Raw genomic sequence first — 24283 nt, 5'->3', positions numbered from 1 at the left:
CCACTCTGTGCCCTGCACCATTCCCCTACCCTGTCCTGCTGCCTCCCCTGCTCTGTGCCCTGCACCATTCCCCTACCCTGTCCTGCTGCCTCCCCCGCTCTGTGCCTTGCACCATTCTCCTACCCTGTCCTGCCTCCCCCACTCTGTGCCCTGCACCATTCCCCTACCCTGCTGCCTCCCCGCTCTGTGCCTTGCTCCATTCCCCTACCCTGTCCTGCCTCCCCCACTCTGTGCCCTGCTCCATTCCCCTACCTTGTCCTGCTGCCTCCCTCACTCTGTGCCCTGCTCCATTCCCCTACCCTGTCCTGCTGCCTCCCCTGCTCTGTGCCCTGCTCTGTTCCCCTACCCTGTCCTGCTGCCTCCCCCTCTGTGCCCTGCACCGTTCCCCTACCCTGTCCTGCTGCCTCCCCTGCTGTGCCCTGCACCATTCCCCTACCCTGTCCTGCTGCCTCCCCCACTCTGTGCCCTTCACCATTCCCCTACCCTGTCCTGCTGCCTTCCCCCACTCTGTGCCCTGTTCCATTCCCCTACACTGTCCTGCTGCCTCCCCCTCTGTGCCCTGCACCATTCCCCTACCCTGTCCTGCTGCCTCCCCCACTCTGAGCCCTGTTCCATTCCCCTACCCTGTCCTGCTGCCTCCCCTGCTCTGTGCCCTGCACTATTCCTCTACCCTGTCCTGCTGCCTCCCCCGCTCTGTGCCCTGCATCATTCCTCTACCCTGTCCTGCTGCCTCCCCCACTCTGTGCCCTGCACCATTCCCCTACCCTGTCCTGCTGCCTCCCCCGCTCTGTGCCCTGCACCATTCCTCTACCCTGTCCTGCTGCCTCCCCTACTCTGTGCCCTGCACCATTCCCCTACCCTGTCCTGCTGCCTCCCCCGCTCTGTGCCCTGCACCATTCCCCTACCCTGTCCTGCTGCCTTCCCCCACTCTGTGCCCTGTTCCATTCCCCTGCCCTGTCCTGCTGCCTTCCCCCACTCTGTGCCCTGTTCCATTCCTCTACCCTGTCCTGCTGCCTCCCCATATAGAGGCTGTTTTTGCTACATATATAACCACCTGGAGAACTTTGTGTAGTGTGGACACAGTTGTTAGTAATTATCCTACAAGTTTCCCATGTGTATGTGTGAGGGAGGTCGATGGCTATTATGGTTCACCAATGTCACTGACTAATGAGGCTTCATGCACTATGATGATGGCTTTGGAACATTACCCAGCAAAGGGCCATATTCATTTCTTTTTACCTCTGCGACAAAGTTCCACCTACCGGACTTTTCACCGACATTGTGTGTTTTGGACGCGAAAACTTACCATGCGCGCCCCCACTTTTCGCCCTATTCAATTCCAAACCAGACAAAAACGGCAAGCGGCGAATTCAGAACAGGCGGAAAGTGCTGTCAGAAATGGGGAAATCAGCCTGAACCCCCCAAAAAGATGCTCTAACATTGGGATCAATGTAGAAGTGTTCCAATAGCCCTAATAAAACTATTTGGGGTACTGAAGTTGTTTAATATTCTTGTTATTAGCGTCCTTGTTAAAGTGGTGAAGAATGGCATTAAGCAGAATTTTTTTGTGAAAATAAGTAGTCCTGTCAAATTTGGAGTACTTGAAAATGGGTGCTAGCATATTTTAAAGTCTCTAAAGTGAAGTTTTCAAAAACTTTGCCAGTCCCCCCCACTAGCTGCCTCCCTGCAGCGGCAGACGAAAGCTGGAGCTCACTCCTAAGCTCTGACTTTCGGCTCCCGCAGACAGCACTGTGGGAGGGATGTCATGACGTCTCTCCCATAGATCCATGGAGACGCTGTCGGACTAGACGGCAGCGGGCACAAGAGCGGGGCTTAAGGTAAGTATTGTGTTTGTGTTTTAATTGTATTTTTTTCAGAAGCGCCAGAACTGGGGGCATGAGTATAGGTGGCATTACTACTGGGGGATTACTACAGGGGGCATTACTACTGGAGTCACTACTATAGGGGGCATTACTACTGGGGGGATTTACTACTGGGGGTACTACTATAGGGGGCATTACCACTGGGCACACTACTATTGGGAGCATTACCAATGAGTGCACTATTATAGGGGGCACTACTACTGGGGGCATCACTACTATAGGGGGCACTATTACTGGGTGGATTACTATAGGGGGCATTACTACTGGGGGCACTACTAATGGGGTTATTACCAATTGAGGCACTACTATAGGGGACATAACCAATGCGGGCACTACTACTGTGGGATTCCCACTGCAGGTACTACTAATGGGGGCACTGCATGGGGGGCACCACTACTGTGGCCATTGTGGAAGGGGCACCACTGCTGTGGGCATTGTATAAGGGGCACTACTACTGTGGGCCTTGTGTATAAGGGACACTAATTTGGGCATTGTGTAAAAGGGGCACCACTATGTGTCATAACATGAATAAGGGACTACTGTGTGGCCCAATTTGAATTGGGGATAATGTATTATAAAGGGAATTACTGTGTGTGGCACAATGTATTATACAGGGCATTACTGCGTGTAGCATGTATTATACAGGGCATTACTGCATGTGACATAATGTGTTATAAAGGCCATTACTATGTAAGGCATATTGTGTAAGGTGCTTTACTGCGCATGGCAATTATTCGCCATAAGGGGAGAGCTTGGGGGAAGCCAAGCACCTCCATAAGTGCTGGGCCCACCCCACAGTGTGATGAATTGGGTGTCTTCCGCAAGGACATGCACCCTTTCCAGAAGCGCATGCAGAAGAATGCCATCTAAAAAAAGTTATTTCTTTATTTTGGGGGAAGGGGGGCGGTCGTAGGATGCAAGCGGTCGTTCTGAAACAGGGCGGCCGCTTGCATCCTGAACGGCCGCCTCCATGTCGGTCGTTAGGCTGTGGGTTAACACCATCACGACCATCGGGGCTTAAGGTAGGGTCTCGTCAAGCTTAAGCCCCAGGGAGCTTCCTGCTCTGATCGAGCAGGAAGCTCCCCACTGACATCACTGATGATGTCAGTGGGGCCGCCCCCAAACAGCAAGCGTTCCTACTGGAACGCCTTCGTTTGGCCAGGCACGCCCCCGGCCCGCCCAGAAAACGGGGCGAGCTGTCACTCAACATTGACAGCTCACCCCGTCTACGACGAGACCCCTAACGACGGATCACCCGTCGTTAGCCGGGTCTCGCGCATGCGCACAACGGAGCCGGCTAGCGCAGTGTAGGCTGGTCTCCTCTATCAGTTATTAATGTCATCCTGGTATTGTGTTACCTACACATATGGGGAATACGGGTAACAGACTCCGCACACAAGTCATGTAACCCCTATATGTACAGAAAGAGTTGCAGTTATGGCCCCATATACAGGTCCAGCTGACCAGGCTGACTACACCGACATCTAAGCACAGGACTCAATCTTTATCATGGGTGGCCAACCAGTCGGAGGCAAAGAGCCAAAAAATATATGTAGTCAACCGAAAGAGCTGATAGCATGCGCGTGTGTCTTAGCTGTCACAAGACCACGACCCATTTTTGTGTGCACGCCTTTGGTATGACATTTGCAGGAGCATGACCTTGTGTCACACCACCCTTTTTAGTCACGCTGGGGGCGAGCCCAGGACATTGAAAATACACATTTTACATAATCTTCTCAATATACATTTTTCACTGTTCAAGTGACAAAAAAAGCCAGAGCAATATAGAAAACATTGAAATAGCCACGTTCACATAATACACAGAAACAAGCCAGATCCACATAAAATACACATCCACACAAAATACACAGAAACAAGGCAGATCCACATAAAATACACATCCACACAAAATACACAGAAACAAGGCAGATCCACATAAAATACACATCCACACATAATACACAGAAACAAGCCAGATCCACATAAAATACACATCCACACAAAATACACAGAAACAAGGCAGATCCACATAAAATACACATCCACACAAAATACACAGAAACAAGCCAGATCCACATAAAATACACATCCACACAAAATACACAGAAACAAGCCAGATCCACATAAAATACAAATCCACACAAAATACACAGAAACAAGGCAGATCCACAAAAAATACATATTGAAATCCAGAAAAACATAAAATACATTGAGAATGCCAGTGACCATTATGCTGTGCCCCCTGTAGTTGTGCCCCATATGCAGTGCCCCCTGTAGCTGTGCACATTATGCAATGCCCCCAGTAGTTGTGGCCATTAAGCAATGCCCCCAGTAGTTGTGGCCCTTATGCAATGCCCTCTGTAGCTTTGCCCATTATGCAATGCCCCCTGTAGCTGTGCCCATTATACAATGTCCCCTGTAGCTGTGCCCATTACACAATGCCCCCTGTAGCTGTGCCCTCTATGCAATGCCCTCTGTAGTTGTGCCCCTTCTGCAATGCCCCCTGTAGTTGTGTCCCTTAAGCAATGGCTCCTGTAGTTGTGACCCTTATGCAATGCCATCTGTAGTTGTGTCTCTTCTGAAATGCCCCTTGTAGCTGTGCCCATTATGCAATGCCCCCATTAGTTGTGGCCCTTATGCAGTGCCCCCAGTAGCTGTGCCCATTAAGCAATTGCCTCAGTAGTTGTGGCCTTTAAGCAATGCCCCTGTAGCTGTGCCCATTATGCAATGCACTCTGTAGTTGTACCACTTCTGCAATGCCCCCTTAGAGCTGTGCCCTTTAAGCAATGCCTCCAGCAGTTGTGCCCCTTCTGCATTGTCCGTTGTAGCTGTGCCCATTAAGCAATGCCTCCTCTAGCTGTGCCCCTCCTGCAATATCCCTGCAGTCGTGCCCCCAGCACTAGCGCTCCCCCTCCCAGTCCACACCCCTATGAAGAAACGTACCTTCACGCTGGCACCACTCCACGCCATCAGGGTTCCTGAGTCCCGCCGTCGCTGCTGCTTCTGCCGCCTGCTGGATCTAACTGGATCCAGCAGAAGTGCGGACTCCTCACATGGCGAGTGACATCAGGACACCACCCGTGCATTGCATTACTGGGAACACTGGCCTCTGAAGCGATCAGAGGCTTCTTTAGTCTCTGATGGCTTCAGAGACCAGTATTCTCAGTAAATATTGGGGGGTCTGCAGAGGCGCATTAGAAGCTCAAAAGAGCCTCATGCGGCTCGAGAGCCGCGGGTTGGCCACCCCTGATCTATAGTATCACTGAGCCCTTGTGGGAACAAGGTTTGTAATGTAAACATCCATAATGCCTCTTTAGCACATAAGTTCCTGAGCCTGTCTGCGCCCCTGCTTGTCCTCCACACATGCTGCACCCCTACATGTGACAGGTCTTCAGAAGCGCAGCTGTGATTGGTAGCAAAGTGCTGCGATACACTGTGCGGCTGGTGACCCTTTACTATGTTCATCTGTGTTCTCTGAATCTAGATTTCAGGGAGTGAATGGTACATCCAGCATACTGTATGACACAAAGGCTTTTATTATATTATTATATACATTAATGTACACAGCTTTTACAGTAGTTAGTATCGATGCAGTACCTAATATACATTAGTTGCATCAATCGGCCATAGTGTAAATAATCAGCAGCTATTTAATATCCAAAGCATATAAATGTGATATAGGTGAATAAAATGGTGAGAGCATAAACCACACTGTGGTCAGTCACCAGGAGCGTCTGCAGGTCACATATACAGAGCTGATAACACTGTAGCTGTATGTGATGGTAGCACAATAAACACCAATTGGTAGGAACTATTGGGGTCCCATGAGGATGTAGAAACTCCAACTAGGATGAGTCTCCCCAGATTAGTATTTATTGTGCACATTATTCAGATGCTATTCATTGTGTTTTCCCTCTACACACCTGGATTGTGCTCTGTGCAGCACTTTGGGTCCATGAATATCAGCTCATTGAAGTTGTATTTCTCCTGTGTCTAGTTCTCTGATGTCTATGAAGACCTGATTTCTGATTAAAACATTTCCCACACTCAGAGCATGGAAATGGTTTCTCCCCTGTGTGACGTCTCTGATGTTTAACAAGATCTGATTTCTGTGCAAAACACTTCCCACACTCAGAACATGGAAATGGTTTCTCACCTGTGTGACTTCTCTGATGACTATCAAGACCTGATTTCTGTGCAAAACATTTCCCACACTCAGAACATGGAAATGGTTTCTCACCTGTGTGACTTCTCTGATGTATAACAAGAGCTGCTTTATATGAAAAACATTTCCCACATTCAGAGCAAGTAAACGGCTTCTCACCAGTGTGTGTAATCTGATGTCTAACACAAAGAGATTTCTGGGTAAAGCATTTCCCACACACAGAGCATAGAAATGGCTTCTCACCTGTATGAGTTCTCTGATGTGTAACAAGATCAAATTTATGTGTAAAACATTTCCGACACTCAGAACATGAAAATGACTTCACACCTGTGTGAGTTCTCTGATGTGTAACAAAATCAGATTTTACTGTAAAACCTTTCCCACACTCAGAGCATGGAAATTGCTTCTCACCTCTGTGACGTCTCTGATGTGTAACAAGATGTGATATCAGTGTAAAACATTTTCCACACTCAGAACATAGAAATTGCTTCTCACCTGTGTGACATCTTTGATGTGCAACAAGATCAGATTTCTGTGTAAAACATTTTCCACACTCAGAGCATGGAAATGGCTTCTTACCTGTGTGAGTTTTCTGATGTCTAACAGAAACTGACCGACATATAGAACTTTTACCAGATTTAGAACAAGATAATATTCTATTACCTATATGAGCTGTACTGTGTGTAGCAAGTTCTGAATTATCAGGAGGAGAACGTTCCTCATGATTAGAGGGACCAAATGACATATCTGCACTGTGAAGTGCTGGATGTATATTTAGGGTAATTGGAGTTTCTCTTGAGGAATCCTGTCGGATGTTCTTATCTTCTATTTTAAAATCTGGTGACACGATGAGATCTCTCTGCGAGGTATTCCTGCTTGTGTGTCCATCTTCTGGAAACAAATGTATAAGAATAAACAACTTACATTGAGAGCAAATGTTCTTGGATATCACAGTGCTTTCTTAAGCTTAACATGTCTAACACTGAGCAGATTGTCTTCCCACCATCTGGCGTCCCCTCACCTCCATCGACAACCTCACCATCTCTTCTATCCCACAAGTCTGCTGTCTTGGAGATATCCTTAACTCCGCCCTCTGCTTCCATGCCCACATTCAGTCCCTCTCCCAGTCTTCCACTTCTACCTTCAAAATATCTCCAGGATCAGACCCTTTCTTACCCTAGAGGTAACCAAGACCCTCATCCACTCATTGTTCATCTCTACAAAGGGCTACTTCAGCCACCTCCTATGTGGCCTCCCCAACACCCATCTCTCTCCACTGCAATCTGTCCTCAACCCAGCTCATCTCCAAACTACAGCTTCTGCCTCCCCTCTACTACAGGTCCTACACTGGCTCCCCATCCCCTTCAGAATACTTTCAAGCTCCTTACAATCACCTATAAAGTCACCATATGTCTTCGCCCTTCATTTCTTTATAAATCCCTCCCTCCACACTCTCATCACCTACAGTACTTTGCTCTGCCAATGCCTGGCGTCTCGCCACCCAACTCATTATATCCTCCCACTCCTGCCTCCAAGACTTTGCCTGTGCTGCTCCTCACCTCTGGAACTCTCACTCTATCAGACTCACCACCTCTCTCCAAAGTGTCACACAGACAGTACTATTATAGTTTGAATCAATCATTGTAGACAAGCATTGGTGGAAGGACTGTGCAATAATAAGTGTGTGCTTATAGCTTTGTGTGTGTATACATGGAGTTTGTTGTGATGTGGGAGTATATGGTTTTAGAGTGCAGGGAGGAGACTGGTCAGATCTCTGGGCTGGTAACACACAGTGATATGATGTGAGGGGGGAGAGCATGAGACTAATAGGGGTTGATGGCAGCTGACTACCCCACTTTGCAGATACAATTCCCTCATAAACTTTTACATTGATGTGGTGACTGAGTAAGTAAGGAGAATATGTGATGTGTTTATAACTCACCTGTGCTGATGTCTGTAGGGATTTGTTCCTCCTTACACTGCTTATCACTTCTCATATATATCTCTTCTTCTCCCTCTATATCTTCTGCCTTCATATCAGTCACATACGTCTCTTCTTCTCCCTCTATATCTTCTGCCTTCATATCAGTCACATACATCTCTTCTTCTCCCTCTATATCTTCTGCCTTCATATCAATCACATACGTCGCTTCTTCTCCCTCTATATCTTCTGCCATATTATCAGTCACATACATCTCTTCTCCATCTGTATCTTCTGCCTTAATATCAGCAAGATCTTCACTCTAAATGATCCATATAACAATAATGTCTGATTTAATTGAGACTAAACAGTATAATATCAGTGTATAAGACACACACAGCTTATCTATGCATCATGTAGTGATAGTCACTGTTGTATACTGGTGAGACCCTAAATCCCACCTACCTGATGCTCCTGTGGGATCCTGTGATTCTTCTCTGTACAATCCTGTGAATAAAGAGAACAGGGACATCTCTCTGGGGTATTTCTGTTACTGGGTCCATCTGTAGGAGACACACAGTGACTGAGTACATTGTATATATAGATGTGCCCTTACACATCTTTGCTGCAGTCGAGACAAAAAGCCCCTTACGGAACGCCAAGTTCCATGAGACACTGCTAGCGCCAGGTGACTTTTTTGCAACTTTTTTTGCTGAAAATCCATCTAAGTGACAATGCAAAGAAACCAGCAGATTAATTGACATGCAGCACTTGTATATCTGTGTGCGACTGAGTCTTTGAATCTGTATACGAAGTGCTACAATGTAGCGGCCGCAGCTTTTTTCATTCCAAGTTCCGCTGTGCTTCATATACAGACATAGGTGCAAACAGATATACAAGTGTCACATATCACATTAATCAGCACAGTCTGCTGGTGTGTCCTAGTAGCACAGGACCTGGTGGCTCACTCACACCAGGCAAGTCACACTGGGCCTGATTCAGACCCGCTCGCGAAAGCTGTGCGCTCACAAGCGGGTCGATGTTGGCCCAGTGCGCTTGCGCACGACGGAGCCGGCTCTGTCGTGCGCATGCGCGAGACCCGGATAGCGACGGGCAAGCCGTCGCTCCGGGTCTCGCTACAAAGGGGGCATGCTGTCGATGTTGAGTGACAGCACGCCCCCTTTGCTGGGTGGGCCAGGGGCGTGGCTACCCAGACGGAGGCGTTCCGTCTAGGGCCGGCCCCACTGACATCACAAGTGACATCACAATGAGACCCTACCGCAAGGGTCTCGTCGCAAGCCCGATGGTCGCGATGATCTTGACCATCGAGACCATCTTCCTGGCCGCTCGCTATAGCTGTGGGTGGTCACCCACAGCTATGTGAGCGACCAGGAGGCCGCTCTAAAATAAATCGAAGGACGGCCCTGATTCAGAGCGAGCGCTCTGTCAGAGTGTCCGGCTCTGAATCAGGGCCACTGTGTTCTGTTATTTAGGTTAGATTTGAGGACACATCTGTATGAAAGATGCTCAACTTTAGCAGAGTTGCATGGGACCAGAGTGAGCTGCCAGGCAAGTCACGCTGTGGCGTATTGAGGACAGATGTAAGACGACACATCTATAAGTGATTATCAGGTGATGTGTATATAGGGGGCCCCCATACCTGCTCTCCCCTGTACAATAAATGCCAGTCTCCTCTTACCCAGTGAGGTGAGGGGCTGGTGATTCTCCATCATCACGTCCTTGTACAGAGCCCTGTATTCCTCTATATACTCCCCCTCCTGCATGGAGACATAGACAGTGACATCCTGACACCTTATAGGAACCTGACACACACAATGATACAGTCATCACCCAGACACATCCCCGGGTGTTACTGTATAATGTCCCATTCCCAGCACTCACCTCTCCAGTCATCACCCAGACACATCCCCTGGTGTTACTGTATAATGTCCCATTCCCAGCAGTGACCTCTCCAGTCACCACCCAGACACAACCCCTGGTGTTACTGTATAATGTCCCATTCCCAGCAGTCACCTCTCCAGTCATCACCCAGACACATCCCCTGGTGTTACTGTATAATGTCCCATTCCCAGCAGTGACCTCTCCAGTCACCACCCAGACACAACCCCTGGTGTTACTGTATAATGTCCCATTCTAAGCAGTCACCTCTCCAGTCATCACCCAGACACATCCCCTGGTGTTACTGTATAGTGTCCCATTCCCAGCAGTCACCTCTGCAGTCACCACCCAGACACATCCCCTGGTGTTACTGTGTAATGTCCCATTCCCAGCAGTCACCTCTCCAGTCACCACCCAGACACATCCCCTGGTGTTACTGTATAATGTCCCATTCCCAGCAGTCACCTCTGCAGTCATCACCCAGACACATCCCCTGGTGTTACTGTATAATGTCCCATTCCCAGCAGTCACCTCTCCAGTCATCAACCAGACACATCCCCTGGTGTTACTGTATAATGTCCCATTCCCAGCATGCCCCTCTCCAGTCATCACCCAGACACATCCCCTGGTGTTACTGTGTAATGTCCCATTCCCAGCAGTCACCTCTCCAGTCACCACCCAGACACATCCCCTGGTGTTACTGTATAATGTCCCATTCCCAGCAGTCACCTCTCCAGTCATCAACCAGACACATCCCCTGGTGTTACTGTATAATGTCCCATTCCCAGCATGCCCCTCTCCAGTCATCACCCAGACACATCCCCTGGTGTTACTGTATAGTGTCCCATTCCCAGCAGTCACCTCTCCAGTCACCACCCAGACACATCCCCTGGTGTTACTGTGTAATGTCCCATTCCCAGCAGTCACCTCTCCAGTCACCACCCAGACACATCCCCTGGTGTTACTGTATAATGTCCCATTCCCAGCAGTCACCTCTCTAGTCATCAACCAGACACATCCCCTGGTGTTACTGTATAATGTCCCATTCCCAGCATGCCCCTCTCCAATCATCACCCAGACACATCCCCTGGTGTTACTGTACAATGTCCCATTCCCAGCAGTCCCCTCTCCAGTCATCACCCAGACACATCCCCTGGTGTTACTGTATAATGTCCCATTCCCAGCAGTCACCTCTCCAGTCATCACCCAGACACATCCCCTGGTGTTACTGTATAATGTCCCATTCCCAGAAGTCACCACTCCAGTCAGCAGCTGAATGATCTTGTTGGTGAGCTCCAGGATCTTCTGGTCATTGTCTCTCTCTAGTATCAGTGAGTGAGGTGGAGGCACCATGATGGGGCTCTGGGTCCTGCTCAGTCCTCCTGACATACGGAGATGGCTGCTGTGTGTCTCACACTCACTGGATGTCTTCTTCACTACTGTGTAATCCTGTGTATTGGGAAAATATCAATGAGAAGGTCAATTAAACCACCTAAATGAGACGGTTTATTCAGGTGATCAAATTGCATAAAATTCAAGTAGACTATTTTACAAAAAAAACATCTTATAACAATCTCCCATATATATGAAAATGTGGAGTATATAGTATCTCTAGCAGCCCCAAAAACTTTTTTGTAAGTGACAGAGAAAGAACAACATACTGATAGCAATGTAATACATACCAACTACAGTGAGAACTGTGGGATTAATACTATATCCGAGAACGACTCCCTGCTGCTCGGATATTACTATAGATATAAGTGATGTCACAGTGACACTCCCAGAACCTTTCACCTCCCCAGTCATGTCCCTGTATTATTACTATAGATATAAGTGATGTCACTGTGACACTCCCAGATCCCCTCACCCCCCCCAGTCATGTCCCTGTATTATTACTACAGATATAAGTGATGTCACTGTGACACTCCCAGATCCCCTCACCTCCCCAGTCATGTCCCTGTATTATTACTATAGATATAAGTGATGTCACTGTGACACTCCCAGAACCTTTCACCTTCCCAGTCATGTCACTGTATTATTACTATAGATATAAGTGATGTCACAGTGACACTCCCAGATCCCCTCACCTCCCCAGTCATTGTTCCTGTATTATTACTATAGATATAAGTGATGTCACTGTGACATTTCCAGATCCCCATTCATGTCCCTGTATTATTACTATAGATATAAGTGATGTCACTGTGACACTCCCAGATCCCCTCACCTCCCCCAGTCATGTCCCTGTATTATTACTATAGATATAAGTGATGTCACAGTAACACTCCCAGATCCCCTCACCTCCCCAGTCATTGTTCCTGTATTATTACTATAGATATGAGTGATATCACTGTGACACTACCAGATCCCCTCACCTCCCCAGTCATGTCCCTGTATTATTACTATAGATATAAGTGATGTCACTGTGACACTCCCAGATCCCCTCACCTCCCCAGTCATGTCCCTGTATTATTACTATAGATGAGTGATATCACTGTGACACTCCCAGACCCTCTCACCTCCCCAGTTATGTCCCTGTATTATTACTATAGATATAAGTGATGTCACTGTGACACTCCCAGATTCCCTCACCTCCCCAGTCATGTCCCTGTATTATTACTATAGATATGAGTGATATCACTGTGACACCCCAGATCCCCTCACCTCCCCAGTCATGTCCCTGTATTATTACTATAGATATAAGTGATGTCACTGTGACACTCCCAGATCCCCTCACCTCCCCCAGTCATGTCACTGTATTATTACTATAGATATAAGTGATGTCACTGTGACACTCCCAGAACCTTTCACCTCCCCAGTCATGTCCCTGTATTATTACTATAGATATAAGTGATGTCACTGTGACACTCCCAGATCCCCTCACCTCCCCAGTCATGTCCCTGTATTATTACTATAGATATAAGTGATGTCACTGTGACACTCCCAGATCCCCTCACCTCCCCAGTCATTGTTCCTGTATTATTACTATAGATATAAGTGATGTCACTGTGACATTTCCAGATCCCCATTCATGTCCCTGTATTATTACTATAGATATAAGTGATGTCACTGTGACACTCCCAGATCCCCTCACCTCCCCCAGTCATGTCCCTGTATTATTACTATAGATATAAGTGATGTCACAGTAACACTCCCAGATCCCCTCACCTCCCCAGTCATTGTTCCTGTATTATTACTATAGATATGAGTGATATCACTGTGACACTACCAGATCCCCTCACCTCCCCAGTCATGTCCCTGTATTATTACTATAGATATAAGTGATGTCACTGTGACACTCCCAGATCCCCTCACCTCCCCAGTCATGTCCCTGTATTATTACTATAGATGAGTGATATCACTGTGACACTCCCAGACCCTCTCACCTCCCCAGTTATGTCCCTGTATTATTACTATAGATATAAGTGATGTCACTGTGACACTCCCAGATTCCCTCACCTCCCCAGTCATGTCCCTGTATTATTACTATAGATATGAGTGATATCACTGTGACACCCCAGATCCCCTCACCTCCCCAGTCATGTCCCTGTATTATTACTATAGATATAAGTGATGTCACTGTGACACTCCCAGATCCCCTCACCTCCCCCAGTCATGTCCCTGTATTATTACTATAGATATAAGTGATGTCACAGTAACACTCCCAGATCCCCTCACCTCCCCCAGTCATGTCCCTGTATTATTACTATAGATATGAGTGATATCACTGTGACACTACCAGATCCCCTCACCTCCCCAGTCATGTCCCTGTATTATTACTATAGATATGAGTGATATCACTGTGACACTACCAGATCCCCTCACCTCCCCAGTCATGTCCCTGTATTATTACTATAGATATAAGTGATGTCACTGTGACACTCCCAGATCCTCTCACCTCCCCAGTCATGTCCCTGTATTATTACTATAGATGAGTGATATCACTGTGACACTCCCAGACCCTCTCACCTCCCCAGTTATGTCCCTGTATTATTACTATAGATATAAGTGATGTCACTGTGACACTCCCAGATCCCCTCACCTCCCCAGTCATGTCCCTGTATAATTACTATAGATATGTGATGTCACTGTGACACTCCCAGATCCCCTCACCTCCCCAGTCATGTCCCTGTATAATTACTATAGATATAAGTGATGTCACTGTGACACTACCAGATCCCTCTCACCTCCCCAGCCATGTCCCTGTATTATTACTATAGATGAGTGATATCACTGTGACACTCCCAGACCCTCTCACCTCCCCAGTTATGTCCCTGTATTATTACTATAGATATAAGTGATGTCACTGTGACACTCCCAGATCCCCTCACCTCCCCAGTCATGTCCCTGTATAATTACTATAGATATGTGATGTCACTGTGACACTCCCAGATCCCCTCACCTCCCCAGTCATGTCCCTGTATAATTACTATAGATATAAGTAATGTCACTGTGACACTCCCAGACCCTCTCACCTCCCCAGTCATGTCCCTGTATTATTACTATAGATATAAGTGAAGTCACTCTGACATGCTCAGATTCGCTCACCTCCCCAGTCAGCAGGTAGATGATCTCCAGTGTGAGATTTAGTATCCTCGCAGTCATGTGACTCATCACTGCACAGAAATATAGGAATAAATATAATTATTAGATGCTATTTCTTACCAGTTATGTATGTTGTGTGCACATATTACACAGTGCTTTACAGGGAATATATAATCACATCTGTCCCTGCCCCAGGGGAGTTTACAATCTACATTTCCTACCACATGGACAGCCTATACACACACACACACACCAGGGGTATTTATGAAAGAAGCCAACTAACCTACCAGTGTGGCTTTGGAGAATGGGAAGAAACCAGAGCACCTGGAAGAAATCAATGCAAACAAGGAAAAACCTACAGAATCCACACATACAGGACCTTGGTTGGGAATTGAATTCACGACCACAGAGCAGAGTAGAAATGCTGTCCACTACGCTATCATGTTGCCTATATAAATGTAAGAGTACACTGAGTGACCACTAAGTCCCCTCATTCCCAGAGCCATAGAGTCTAGGTCAGTGTTTCTCAGAAGTTCCTCTGCCCCAGCTTCATAGGGCTGCTCACTGACCACCACACGGCATTGCTGGAGGTCACACCAAAGGTCCTCTCATGGCCAATAATCTTGATGCAGGGAAGCCACCTCGGTCCCGAAAGACCTACTATTTAATCTTTAATTTGTCCCTACTGTACCCTTCAATGAGTTTCAATGGGACATAGAGAAAAATACCCTACAGAGAAAACTTAAACTCAAAGAATTTTTTAAAGATCAAGTGATGGAAAACAAGGATCAAATTCCTTCTAAATTGAAAGCTGTGGGCCCCCGCTGCTCTTTTGAACCCCAATCAAACTCCAACATCAAAACATACGTCAGAATCTTGGACCATGAGTTAGCGAGCACTGAAATAAAAAAAGTTCCGATTCACCCTAACCGCTCTGTCTTGGAACGCCAAGCACTGTTTGCATTATCCAACAACAAAAATCTTATAATCCGCCCTGTGGACAAGGGCGGCGCTATAGTGCTGCAGGACCTTACTGATTATCGATTAGAAGCTGAATGCCAACTTTCTGATAGAGATGTGTATTCTAAGCTTCCTGGTGACCCTACAGCATCATGCAAGAAAAAAATAATGACTATTCTTCAACAGGCTATGGACTTGCAATTGATCACAGCAAAACTTATAGAGTCATTAATTCCAGCTTTTCCAATAGTAACCCCTGTTTTACTTGATTCCTAAGATCCACAAAGGCATTGATCCTCCGCCCGGATGCCCCATAGTCTCGGCTAGGGGCTCGCTATTACAGCCCTGTGCAATTATTTGGGATAATTTATTGCAGCCCCTTATTCAGAACAAACCTTCGTTCTTACTTGATACCACCAGCTTGCTGGAGAGAATTAAATCTATTGCTTGTGTACCTAAAACTTGTTGACTTATAGGAATTGATGTAGTCTCTTTATATAATTAGATTCCTCATGATTTCAGTTTGGTATTTGTAAAAAAATTACTGGAATTGCTACTAACAACTTCTTTATCTATGATAAAAGCTTTTTCCTACAGACAAAGGGCTGCGCTATGGGTTCTAGCGCAGCCCCGGTCTATGCGAATATCGTAATGTTTGAAGTATAGCGATACACAGGTTGTTTAAAAGATATTTTCCTACTCTTGTTTCATTGATGATCTGCTCAATTTTTGGAGTGGAGAAGGACATGAGTTCCAGCTATTCATGGAAAATCATAATAAAATCAATTAACCTATTAACATGAGTAGGCAAGAAATTCATTTTCTAGATGTCAAAATAATTATTGATAACAACTCTATAATTACAACATTATACACAAAACCCACAGATAGAAATTTGCTGCTACAAGTGCAAAACTGAGAGTCTGATCCGGGGGCTCCCCTACTCACAAATGATTGGGGTGAGGCGTATCAATAGTGATCCTTTGAGAGCCAGCAATCAACTAAATGAGCTTATTGAAAGGTTTTATGCCAGAAGATACTCACGAAAAGCCTTAGAGCAAACTAAAGCAAAAGTTATGGTGCTTAATAAGAGATCAACTTTTATCACGGAAAGAGAGGAAAAATTCTTCTATTCCAAAATTTCCTTGGGTCAACAGGTTTAACACAGCGTCCCAAGTGATTAACCAAGTTTCTAAGAAACATTGGCCTATCATCGAATCAGACAGCAATTTACATCTTACTGGTGCCCAGCTTATGCCAAGTTATTCACAAGGAAGCAATTTGCGTGATCGCTTGGTGAAGACCGATATTTCTAAGTTGAATGAAAATCCCTCAACTAGGTTCTTTACACATGCAAAAGTGGGTTGCATTAAATGCCCGTGTATCACATGTCAATATCTCATTGTAGGTAATTCGGTTTCGCATCCCCATAGTGGAAAAAAGATCTCCATCAAGTACTTATTGAACTGCAATACAAGTTATGTGGTTTATCAAGTCATCTGCCCATGCGGCCTCACCTACATTGGTAAGACCGAAAGGAAATTTAAGGAGCGTATGGTGGCACACCGCTCCGCCATTCGTCAAGCCCTAGAATCAGGCACTAGTGAACAGCCGGTAGCTCGGCACTTTGCCATATTTAAACATCCCTTGGCCAGCATACGCTACCATATGATTGACCACCTTCCCCCCCTTTGCGTGGAGGTGATCGAGCTTCAAAATTATTACAGTGTGAAGCACGTTGGATATCCCGTTTGGATGTGGTCCATCCTAGGGGCCTAAATGAAAGTATTTCATATGATAGTGTTTTGTAACTTTAATCTGTCCTCATGGAGCCTTAGGTACAAAGGCACTATAAATTCATTTAGTAGCCCAACTGTGAGTTCTCCAATATCGCACTGATGTGTCAGCTTTTCTGACTTTGTGCGTATAATGGTAACATAAAGTTTATGTATTAGCTTCTCTGTGGGCTTTTTTCTTGATATTGGTCCAAGATGTCAGCTGTTAGGGGTCTCTTTAGCTTGTAGCGACTAAACTTACCATTACTTAGCCCCCAGCTGAGAGCCATGTGATTGGTGCAATAGGCAGTCATGTATGTGTATTGTGTTTCTTTACATGTCTTTTTATATGTACGCATTTTTGTCCATTAGGAGTTACTTTAGTAACCATGGTGATGGTGTCATAGGTATGAGCGTCCACTGACAGCGTGATGACGTCATCCAACAGCACCGCCGGGCGGGTGCGCAGTCCCAGAGCCGGGGAAACGGCTTCACGTGTGATGAGATGCCTGTATATAAGGTATGTTTGTGTACAGCTTTGTTATCTTGAAAAAAGTCTTTATTGAACTAAAAGGTTGATATACCCCACCGCCTCTTGTCAGCTGTTGTTGTATGCTGTGAGTGCCGCACCTTCCGTTCTCTCTCTCTATATACACACACACAGCACTGGGCCATGATGTATTTGTCTGACCATAAATGATACAGATAATCACTATATACGTCTCCCATCACACAGCTGGTCAGTGCTGAGGGGTTATTGGCCCTGGTTAGACCAGGCTTTATATCCTCTTTATGTTACGTTCTGTGTATTTCCTGACTTATTGCGCTATACAGATAACACCTCGGTCATTTCTTACTGACACTATTACAGGTTACACTTTATTATTAGTAGGGTGAGTGCCCCAAAAAAGAGAGAACTTTCTGCTTTTGCTATTTGTATAATGATAATGCAGCACCAGAGCCTGCTCCACCTGTATTATACCAACACTGGGGTCTGCTCCACCTGTATAAAAATAATGCAGCAGTCTGCTCTAGCTGTACTATTATAACAAAAGGTTCTGCTCCACCTGTATTATACAAGCACTGGTTTCTGCTCCACCTGTATAAAGAGAATACAACACCAGAGTCTGCTCCAGCTGTATTATAGTAACAAAAGGTTCTGCTCCTCCTGTATCATACCAACACTGGGGTCTGCTACACCTGTATGATAATGCAGCACCAGAGTCTCCTCCAGCTGTATTAGAGTAACAAAAAGTTCTGGCATCTGCTCTACCTGTATACTCAAAGTGCAGCATTAAAGGCTGCTCCAGCTGTATTATAGTAACACCAGTGCACCAGTGTCTGTTACACGTGTATTATATAGAACACTGGTGTCTGATCTACCTGTATGATAAAAATGAGGCACCACATTCTGCTCCCCCTGTATAATAACAATAAATACCATCACCTGCTGCTTATTCCTGCTGGGACCGTCACCCGGAAGTAGCAGTTATACAAGAAGACACGCCCCTCTATATAGCCACGCCCCTCTCTCCTCCGTGGGGCTAAGGCTACTGTCTGCCCCGCCCCTCCTATCATAGTGCCCGCCCTCCTCTCGTTCCTCTCAGTTCGGTGATTGGCAGCAGCGAGTAGCCAATCAGGCGGCACAAAGTAGGAAGGACGTCCTGTAACCAGAAGACCCCCTGCACCTGCCGCTCACAGCTTCATCACTAGAGTAACAGCTGTATAGTCTAATGATGTCCTCATGTACGGTGACCGGCGGCCATATTCTTATAGTCTCCCAGTCACAGAGCAGAGGGGGCGGGGCCACAGGGGCTTTAGCTGCCATTTTGTCATAGACATTCCTGACAGCCGGAGCCAGGTAACGTGTCCTGTATATATTATATTATAATATAGGGGAGAGGGGACTGTACAGTGATATATGAGGGGGAATAACACAGCTCCCAGCACACACTGATATGTGGTATTATTATTATATAGGGGAGAGGTGACTGTACAGTGATATATGAGGGGGAATAACCCAGCTCCCAGCACACACTGATATGTGGTATTATTATTATATAGGGGAGAGGTGACTGTACAGTGATATATGAGGGGGAATAACACAGCTCCCAGCACACACTGATATGTGGTATTATTATTATATAGGGAGAGGGGACCGTACAGTGATATATGAGGGGGAATAACACAGCTCCCAGCACACACTGATATGTGGTATTATTATTATATAGGGAGAGGGGACCGTACAGTGATATATGAGGGGGAATAACACAGCTCCCAGCACACACTGATATGTGGTATTATTATTATATAGGGAGAGGGGACCGTACAGTGATATATGAGGGGGAATAACACAGCTCCCAGCACACACTGATATGTGGTATTATTATTATATAGGGGAGAGGGGTCTGTACAGTGATATATGAGGGGGAATAACACAGCTCCCAGCACACACTATGTGGTATTATTATTATTATTATTATTATATAGGGGGGAGGGGACTGTACAGTGATATATGAGGGGGAATAACACAGCTCCCAGTACACACTGATATGTGGTATTATTATTATATAGGGGAGAGGGGACCGTACAGTGATATATGTGGGGGAATAACACAGCTCCCAGCACACACATATGTGGTATTATTATTATATAGGTGAGAGGGGACCGGACAGTGATATATGAGGGGGAATAACACAGCTCCCAGCACAGAACGAGGCTGAAGTTATCTTAATTTTCGGACAGCTTCTTATTCACTTTGTGCTCCAGCAATTTATTCAATACGTTTTATTAATAAAATTAGATCTAGTTAGATCACTATGTTAAATTTGTATTAACAAAAAATTGTGTCTCTTACACAAATTGAAATTGTAATTGTCCTGGTACAACAAGGACTTGGGCATAAATAGGTTGGTTAAGTGGACACAGGCACCAGATTTTGTCATTTTGAATAAGATGCTGTAGTTGTGCAAGTGTTAAATCGCCTTGGTCAACAAATCCAGCATTGAGTGACAGGAAGTGCTGTTTGTGGGTGGTGATGGCGTTAAAGGGGCGTGCATAAATAAGCCCCTATGACGACATACGCAGTTTGAGCCCTAGATGCACAGAGGAAGTTTAGTAATTTCTGAGTGAGGTATGGTCAACCACTATTGTGCATATGTGTTCGATGATTCTCGATGTTTTCGCTGTCTTACAAGGCATTGTGTATGTTGCGATCACATTCATTTGCATAATTTGGCAGCGTCCGGATGCGTGCTTTTGCAGACTTGCAATCTGTGCTGATTCTGGCCCATTATACAGTAACACCAGGGGATGTGTCTGGGTGATGACCGGAGAGGTGACTGCTGGGAATGGGACATTATACAGTAACACCGGGGGATGTGTCTGGGTGATGACCGGAGAGGTGACTGCTGGGAATGGGACATTATACAGTAACACCGGGGGATGTGTCTGGGTGATGACTGGAGAGGTGACTGCTGGGAATGGGACATTATACAGTAACACCGGGGGATGTGTCTGGGTGATGACCGGAGAGGTGACTGCTGGGTATGGGACATTATACAGTAACACCAGGGGATGTGTCTGGGTGATGACCGGGGATGCGACTGCTGGGAATGGGACAGTATACAGTAACACCAGGGGATGTGTCTGGGTGATGACCGGGGATGCGACTGCTGGGAATGGGACAGTATACAGTAACACCAGGGGATGTGTCTGGGTGATGACCGGGGATGCGACTGCTGGGAATGGGACAGTATACAGTAACACCAGGGGATGTGTCTGGGTGATGACTGGGGATGCGACTGCTGGGAATGGGACATTATACAGTAACACCAGGGGATGTGCTGGGAATGGGACATTATACAGTAACACCAGGTGATGTGTGTGGGTGATGACTGGAGAGGTGACTGCTGGGAATGAGACATTATACAGTAACACCAGGGGATGTGTCTGGGTGATGACTGGAGAGGTGACTGCTGGGAATGGGACATTATACAGTAACACCAGGGGATGTGTCTGGGTGATGACTGGGGAGGTGACTGCTGGGAATGGGACATTATACAGTAACACCAGGGGATGTGTCTGGGTGATGACTGGAGAGGTGACTGCTGGGAATGGGACATTATACAGTAACACCAGGGGATGTGTCTGGGTGATGACTGGAGAGGTGACTGCTGGGTATGGGACATTATACAGTAACACCAGGGGATGTGTCTGGGTGATGACTGGAGAGGTGACTGCTGAGAATGGGACATTATACAGTAACACCAGGGGATGTGTCTGGGTGATGACTGGAGAGGTGACTGCTGGGAATGAGACATTATACAGTAACACCAGGGGATGTGTCTGGGTGATGCCTGGAGAGGTGACTGCTGGGAATGGGACATTATACAGTAACACCAGGGGATGTGTCTGGGTGATGACTGGAGAGGTGACTGCTGGGTATGGGACATTATACAGTAACACCAGGGGATGTGTCTGGGTGATGACTTTAGAGGTGACTGCTGGGAATGGGACATTATACAGTAACACCAGGGGATGTGTCTGGGTGATGACTGGAGAGGTGACTGCTGGGAATGGGACATTATACAGTAACACCAGGGGATGTGTCTGGGTGATGACTGGAGAGCTGACTGCTGGGAATGGGACATTATACAGTAACACCAGGGGATGTGTCTGGGTGATGACTGGAGAGGTGACTGCTGGGAATGAGACATTATACAGTAACACCAAGGGATGTGTCTGGGTGATGACTGGAGAGGTGACTGCTGGGAATGAGACATTGGGCCTGATTCAGCAAGGAACATAAGTACTAATTCGCATGCACCCGGCCGATTGTTGTGTTATGCACATGCATATGCATCGCATTGCACGAGCTAGCCACTGCGACCAGGGAAGCGATCACAGTTTATACACAGACCCAGCATTGAGTGACAGGAAGTGCTGTTTGTGGGTGGTGATGCCATTACAGGGGCATGCATAAATAAGCCCCTATGACGACATACGCAGTTTGAGCACTAGATGCACAGAGGAAGTTTAGCAATTTGTGAGTGTGGTCTGGTCAACCACTATTGTGCGTATGTGTCCGATGGTTCTCGATGTTACCAATGTTTTCGCTGTCTTACAAGGCATTGTGGATGTAAGTAAAGGTAATGGGGCGGCATTATGTACCGCTGGGCGTCTGCATTTTGTGCTGCGGTGGCATTGCGATCACACATTCATTTGCATAATTTGTCAGCGGCCGGGTGCGTGCGTTTGCAGACTTGCAATCTGTGCTGAATCTGGCCCATTATACAGTAACACCAGGGGATGTGTCTGGTTGATGCAGTGATCGCAAATACACGCTATAGCGCATATTTTACCCGGTATTAAGGCCTCGGGACTCACTTTTAAAAAAGAGCCGGGTCCCTGGGGACGCGCTGTGCCGCTGCCAATCCCTGTCAGGCTGTCAGAGATTGGCCGCAGCACAGCATGTCTCCGGTGACGCGGCCCAGCTACCCTGCATGCATTGCTAAAAGCACCACTGTCAATCAAATAGTCACCGTTCGTGAGCCAATTGGAGCTCACGGACCGGCAGCCAATCAGCAGCAGATAATCCTTGGCTGAGAAGATGTACTTGGGCCTTATTGAGCACTTGATCAGATAGATTGCTTATTATTTCTTTTTGTTCATCTCTTCAGTGGTGGCACATCTTCCTTCCACTATGTATCTTCTCTCCAGTATCTTCCTTCTACTATGTATCTTCTCTCCAGTATCTTCCTTCCACTATGTATCTTCTCTCCAGTATCTTCCTTCCACTATGTATCTTCTCTCCAGTATCTTCCTTCCACTATGTATCTTCTCTCCAGTATCTTCCTTCCACTATGTATCTTCTCTCCAGTATCTTCCTTCCACTATGTATCTTCTCTCCAGTATCTTCCTTCCACTATGTATCTTCTCTCCAGTATCTTCCTTCCACTATGTATCTTATCTCCAGTATCTTCCTTCCACTATGTATCTTCTCTCCAGTATCTTCCTTCCACTATGTATCTTCTCTCCAGTATCTCCCTTCCACTATGTATCTTCTCTCCAGTATCTTCCTTCCACTATGTATCTACTCTCCAGTTTCTTCCTTCCACTATATATCTTCTATCCAGTTTCTTCCTTCCACTATATATCTTCTATCCAGTATCTTCCTTCCACTATATATCTTCTCTACAGTATCTTCTCTCCACTATGTATCTTCTATCCAATATCTTCCTTCAACTATGCATCTTCTCTCCAGTATCTTCCTTCCACTATGTATCTTCTCTCCAGTATCTTCTTCCACTATGTATCTTCTCTCCAGGATCTTCCTTCCACTATGTATCTTCTCTCCAGTATCTTCCTTCCACTATGTATCTTCTCTCCATTATCTTCCTTCCACTATATATCCTCTCTACAGTATCTTCTCTCCACTATGTATCTTCTATCCAATATCTTCCTTCAACTATGCATCTTCTTTCCAGGATCTTCCTTCCACTAGGTATCTTCTCTCCAGTATCTTCCTTCCACTATGTATCTTCTCTCCAGTATCTTCCTTCCACTATGTATCTTCTCTCCAGTATCTTCCTTCCACTATCTATCTACTCTCCAGTTTCTTCCTTCCACTATATATCTTCTATCCAGTTTCTTCCTTCCACTATATATCTTCTATCCAGTATCTTCCTTCCACTATATATCTTCTCTACAGTATCTTCTCTCCACTATGTATCTTCTATCCAATATCTTCCTTCAACTATGCATCTTCTCTCCAGTATCTTCCTTCCACTATGTATCTTCTCTCCAGTATCTTCTTCCACTATGTATCTTCTCTCCAGGATCTTCCTTCCACTATGTATCTTCTCTCCAGGATCTTCCTTCCACTATGTATCTTCTCTCCAGTATCTTCCTTCCACTATGTATCTTCTCTCCAGTATCTTCCTTCCACTATATATCTTCTCTACAGTATCTTCTCTCCACTATGTATCTTCTATCCAATATCTTCCTTCAACTATGCATCTTCTTTCCAGGATCTTCCTTCTACTATGTATCTTCTCTCCAGTATCTTCCACTATGTATCTTCTATCCAGTATCTTCCTTCCACTATGTATCTTCTCTCCAGTATCTTCCTTCCACT

At 46.2% G+C, this 24283-nt stretch overlaps 1 protein-coding gene and 1 pseudogene across 1 annotated transcript; one reads left to right on the top strand and one right to left on the bottom strand.

The window, feature by feature from the left end:
- LOC148477266 (uncharacterized) overlaps positions 1 to 24283 on the top strand; it is a 78291-nt pseudogene that overhangs the window by 33563 nt on the left and 20445 nt on the right.
- On the bottom strand, positions 5402 to 9768 carry LOC148477267 (uncharacterized). Its single transcript, XM_088456961.1, has 4 exons — positions 9669 to 9768; positions 8435 to 8532; positions 7991 to 8291; positions 5402 to 6939 (listed from the first exon to the last, which is right to left on the bottom strand). The coding sequence occupies exons 1-4, from the start codon at positions 9751 to 9753 to the stop codon at positions 5846 to 5848; spliced, it is 1578 nt and encodes a 525-aa protein (XP_088313087.1). The 5' UTR covers positions 9754 to 9768; the 3' UTR covers positions 5402 to 5845.

Source organism: Taudactylus pleione, unplaced genomic scaffold, assembly GCF_031769625.1.
Source record: "Taudactylus pleione unplaced genomic scaffold, aTauple2 ptg000730l, whole genome shotgun sequence".
NCBI lineage: Eukaryota > Metazoa > Chordata > Amphibia > Anura > Myobatrachidae > Taudactylus > Taudactylus pleione.
This window is presented reverse-complemented; position numbering and strand designations above follow the sequence as displayed.